The sequence below is a fragment of the Callospermophilus lateralis genome, chromosome 2 (assembly GCF_048772815.1).
Source record: "Callospermophilus lateralis isolate mCalLat2 chromosome 2, mCalLat2.hap1, whole genome shotgun sequence".
Classification (NCBI taxonomy): Eukaryota; Metazoa; Chordata; class Mammalia; order Rodentia; family Sciuridae; genus Callospermophilus; species Callospermophilus lateralis.
In genome coordinates, this window is record NC_135306.1 from 156474287 (window position 1) to 156479250 (window position 4964).

The window sequence follows — 4964 nt, forward strand, 5'->3', positions numbered from 1 at the left end:
TCACACACAGCACCTAGCTCATAAGTGAAAAAGTAATGTTTGTTAAATGTTTATTATTTTATGATATAACAAATTCAGAAATACTCAATGATAGATCTGGAATAGACATCATGTTTTAAAAGATTTTACAAGGTCACAAGCAATTGTAGCACATACCTGTAATCCCAGCAGTTTGGGAGGTTGAGCCAGGAATATTGCAAGTTCAAAGCCAGCCTCATCAACTTAGCAAGGCCCTCAGCAATTCAGTGAGATCCTATCTCAAGATAAAAGATAAAAAGGGGGCTGGGGATGTGGCTCAAGTGGTAGCGCGCTCGCCCGGGTTCGATCCTCAGCACCACATACAAACAAAAATGTTGTGTCCGCCGATGACTAAAAAAAAATAAATATTAAAAAAAAATTTCTCTCTCTCTGTCTCTCTCTCTCTCCCACTCTCTCTTTGAAAAAAAAATTTCTATTCTTCTAGAAAAAAAAAAAAAAGATAAAAAGGCCTGGGGATGGGCTGGATGTGTGAGGCACTGTGTTAGATCCTCAGCCACCACATAAAAATAAATAAATAAAATAAAGGTATTGTGTCTGTCCACAACTAAAATACATTTTTTAAAAAGGGCTGGGAATGTAGCTCAGTGGTAAAGTACCCCTGAGTTCAATCCCCTGTATAACAAAAAAAAAAAAAAAAAAAAAAGATTTTACAAGGTCTACGAAATATCACTTTTTCTTAGAGGAATTCCTGTTATGTGTTAAAGGATGAACCACAAGGAAACAGATCCTGCATCCTATTGATCATGAATTATTATCCTTCTCCTTCTACAAATGAACTGCTGCATAAATGATAGTGAATCCATGGTCAAGGCCCGAGAATGAGCATTTTGCCATATTTAGATTTACAAGTCTTACTGTGTAAGAGGTCAAAAGTGTCTCTGAGTCAGTGGGTGATTTCAAGCTGGCACCGGAAATTCCTTGTGGCTACTTTCCTCAGAGATCCCTTTACATCCTTGTTTCTCAGGCTGTAGATGAGGGGATTAAGCATGGGAGTCACCATGGCATAGAAAACAGACACTAGTTTCTCTTGTTCTTTGGAAGACTTTGGTGTCATGTAGGTGACAATTGCTGACCCATAAAAAAGGGTGACCACTATGAGGTGGGAGCCACAGGTAGAAAATGCCTTGAGTCTTCCTGCAGCTGACTTCATCTTAACCACAGTCACAATGATGCGGCCATAGGATACAAGAACTAAGGAGACAGGTATGAGGAGAATCACAACCCCCATGAGGAAAATGGCCATCTCTGAAATTCGAGTGTCTGTGGATGCCAGGATCAACAGTGCAGGGGCCTCACAAAAGAAATGAGCAATACTGTTGCTACCTTGGTAAGGTAGCCTTAGTGTGAAAGTAGTGTCCACCACAGACACTAAAATGCCACTGGTCCATGATCCTGTGGCCAGTTGGAGACACACCCTCCAGGTCATGATGCTAGGGTAATGCAAAGGGTTACAGATTGCTACATATCGATCATAAGACATCACTGCCAAAAGGGCACACTGTGTACACCCAAAAATGAGGAAGAGCAGAAGCTGAGTTGCACAACGTGTAAATGAAATGACCTTCTTTCTGGAAAGCAGGTGGACTAAGGCCTGAGGAACTATGTTGGTAGAGAAACAGAGGTCAGCCAGAGACAGGTTGCAGAGAAAAAAATACATGGGTGTGTGAAGCCTGGAGTCAATATGAACAAGGGCTATAAGAAGCAGATTTCCAAGCACAGTGACCAAATAAATACCCAGGAATAAGATGAAGAGCAGCTGCTGGGTAAGGGGGTCATCAGAGAGTCCCAGAAGGAAAAATTCTGTCACTTGTGTCTGATTTATCTGCCTCATAGTCTGTCTCCCTTTTCAACAAGAAGTCACTATCTTGTAAACACAGGTGTGCATATCCAGGAATGACCCCAATCACAATAAGCCTTTTCAAAAATCCCCTTTACAAGACCTTTAGATGATGATCATGCTGCTTCAGTTTGAACACTTTCAGTGTTTTGGAATAATACTTCCTAAGATAGTGCTTTCATTTTTTGATTTCAATTGGCAAGTGTAGAGTAGATCAAAAGAATCATCTTCCATGTTCTAAATATCACACTTTTAAGTTCAGCCATGTAATTTCCATGTCTATATCATTTTCATCTCTGGATTCTTTAGAAGACATGACATAACATTTCATTCATTGAATCCCATATGTCTAATGCTTCTTGTCACATTTCCTCCATCACATGATTGTGTTGTTGTTTTTTAAAAAAATATATATTGGACATAAACTGATCTGGTTGTCTCTTTCCTGGAAGGACAGTCAAGACAGTGTAAGAATTCAAAAAGAGCCAAAATACCTTATAGAATACATGTATATCTTAGGGAAAATAACCTGCCTTGAAGGATCTGGGGACAACTCTGAATATCCCTTGGCAATTTTATCTCAACTTCCCCTGAGCTCTGCAATACAACTTTCAATTGTGAATGAGCTTCTAGAACAGGAGACACACTTGGCTGGTTTCCTACTTGACTCGAACAGGACCACTCCACCACCTCTGCCCAACATCTCTCACTGCCTTGCATTTTCGATTGTAAAACTCCTTGGAAAGCTGTCTATGCCATTTTTATGTCTGGGTCCTTTAGAAGACATGACATAGCACTTCATTCGGTAAATGATCATTAATTAAATGAAGTAAATAAAAATAATTTGATTGCATAATAAGCAGAATTGTTTAGAAGGCCTGCCAATTTCCCTGGAGAGACTTGAAAAATTTTGAGAGTAATTATAAAATTTCATGGAGCTGTTCTAAAAAGAAGGCAAATTTAAAGTGTAAAGTTTAGGGTATTATGCAAGGGTTGAGCTACTAATTCTCTACATGGTAAAAGTGTCTCAAAATGGGGCTGGGGTTGTAGCTCAGTGATAGAGCGCTTGCCTAGCATGTGTGAGGCACTGGGTTCAATCCTCAGCACCACATATAAATAAATAATATAAAATAATATAAAGGTATAAAAATAGAACATCTTTTCTTTTTTAAAAGAAAGTACTTCAAAATAAGGTTTTAAAATGAATCAAAATAAATGTATAAATGATTTCCAAGGAAACCAGTAATATCAAAATACAGTTACCAAGATAAAAATGTGTATAGAGCCATACATGTGTTTTATTAACACACAATAATAGATAAAGTATGTGTCTTTAGTAACACATTAAATTTCTTAAATGTGATGCTGGGTCTAATAATCACCTTCATTTCAAAATAATTATGATCTTAAATATTTGGAGATATCTTCAACAACTGCAATGTGATATGAAAATATTTCTGATTTCTGTTGCTGACAATGTCATAGATATTTTTAAGACTAGGATGGCTTGGTTACCTGTATTTAAACCAGAAGAAAATACCAATTTTCAGTTAGAAGAAAGTAAAAACATAGAAATGGCATTTTACATCCAAATTGAAGGACACCCTGAATTCCATTTGAGAAACCACTGGAGTATAGGAATTGTCTTTAAGAAAATAAAAAGGCAAAATTACACTCAATGCAATCTAGTAACAGAGTCTTAGCATCTGGATGGGTCTGTAAGTCAAAGGGATGAGACTTCAACTCATAATTGATCTTAAGATTGAAGTTGGCATATATGACAGCAAATATACAGAGTAATTGAGTCAAACTTCTTGGAAGCAACATAGTTAGCAGTCTAAGGTATGCAAAATGATGGAAAATAGAGCATGACTCAAATACGTTCTTTTTTTTGTCATTTCACTCAGATATCAAGCTAATATTAGAACAAAGCTCAAAATGTCTGGTGCGTAAATCAGTTTAAGATTCAGTATTCTACTTCTTACTTTGGACCACTTTTTGTACTTAGTACTCTATCTACTATAGATGATTTAACTTACCCAACAAAATCAAAAGTAATTTATAACCAGATTTGTAAAGGAAATAAAGTTTTAAATGTCAAACTGTTTGCATAACCAAATGCAAACGTGGAAGAGAAATTGTATCCATAGATGATAGTGAATCTGCCCTCAGAATCAAGAAGCTTCTGTAAGAAAATCATTTTTACCATTGGCCTTTCTGTCATTTTATTTTTTTTCTTTCGCTAAATTTAACAGGAAATTGTGAGTTCATTTCTCTAAGGATAAAATGTGTCTCTTGATATGAAACAGGATGAATGGGTGACAGAAACATGCATTTTTAAATCCAACGTGTATTTTAGGAAGAAGAAACTAAGTAAACCCATAGGGAACCAAGAGAAAAATACCAAATTTATCTTCAAATTCTCTTGATTCCAAGATCCTTTATGCTAAAATCACCTATCCTTTATCTACCACATCCACTTACTATCTTCCAAACCAAGTTCAACATAGGAATAAATCCCCTTGTTCTACTAATCTTACCAAGATTGTTCTCATATTCAGGGGATAAAAGGATCATTAGCATGCCAAAGCCAATGAACACACTCAACTGTTGATGGAGAAAGTGCTGCAGGTGCATTAGTTTCAGTGTGTCCCAAGGAGAGACAGTGAGCATCTTGTCCTGAAGGCATAAAATTCAGTAAAATCTCCAAAGTCAAAACGAAGGGCAAGGCAGTAAGGGGAATCCCATATCTTCTGCAATCTTCTACTCCATTCAAAGGTTTTATCATTGCCTTCAGGATATACAGTACAACACATATCCTGTTCCACTTAAATGAGGTGAAGTGGGGATGGGGGACACTAGAAGCAGTCTCTAGAGCAGTGGAAGTACTCAGGAGAATCCTGAATCATTAGTGTGCATCTTGAGCTGTTTCCTCTTAAAATGCTCCCAGATGGTTACAAGGAGAACAAAAACTAACAAGTAGGTAGCACTCACATCTTGTTTATAGATCCTATCACCAGTTCTTACAAGTCATCTTTGGGGAAAGGTCGCATTGTTGCAAAATATACTATATACTGTATACCTGATG

The 4964-nt window shown here is 37.1% G+C and overlaps 1 protein-coding gene across 1 annotated transcript; it reads right to left on the reverse strand.

Annotated features, from left to right (window-relative positions):
- Positions 1–922: 922 nt before the first annotated feature.
- On the reverse strand, positions 923–1870 carry Or2d2 (olfactory receptor family 2 subfamily D member 2). The gene has a single exon (XM_076844171.1). The coding sequence runs from the start codon at positions 1868–1870 to the stop codon at positions 923–925; it is 948 nt and encodes a 315-aa protein (XP_076700286.1).
- Between the last annotated feature and the right edge of the window lie 3094 nt (positions 1871–4964).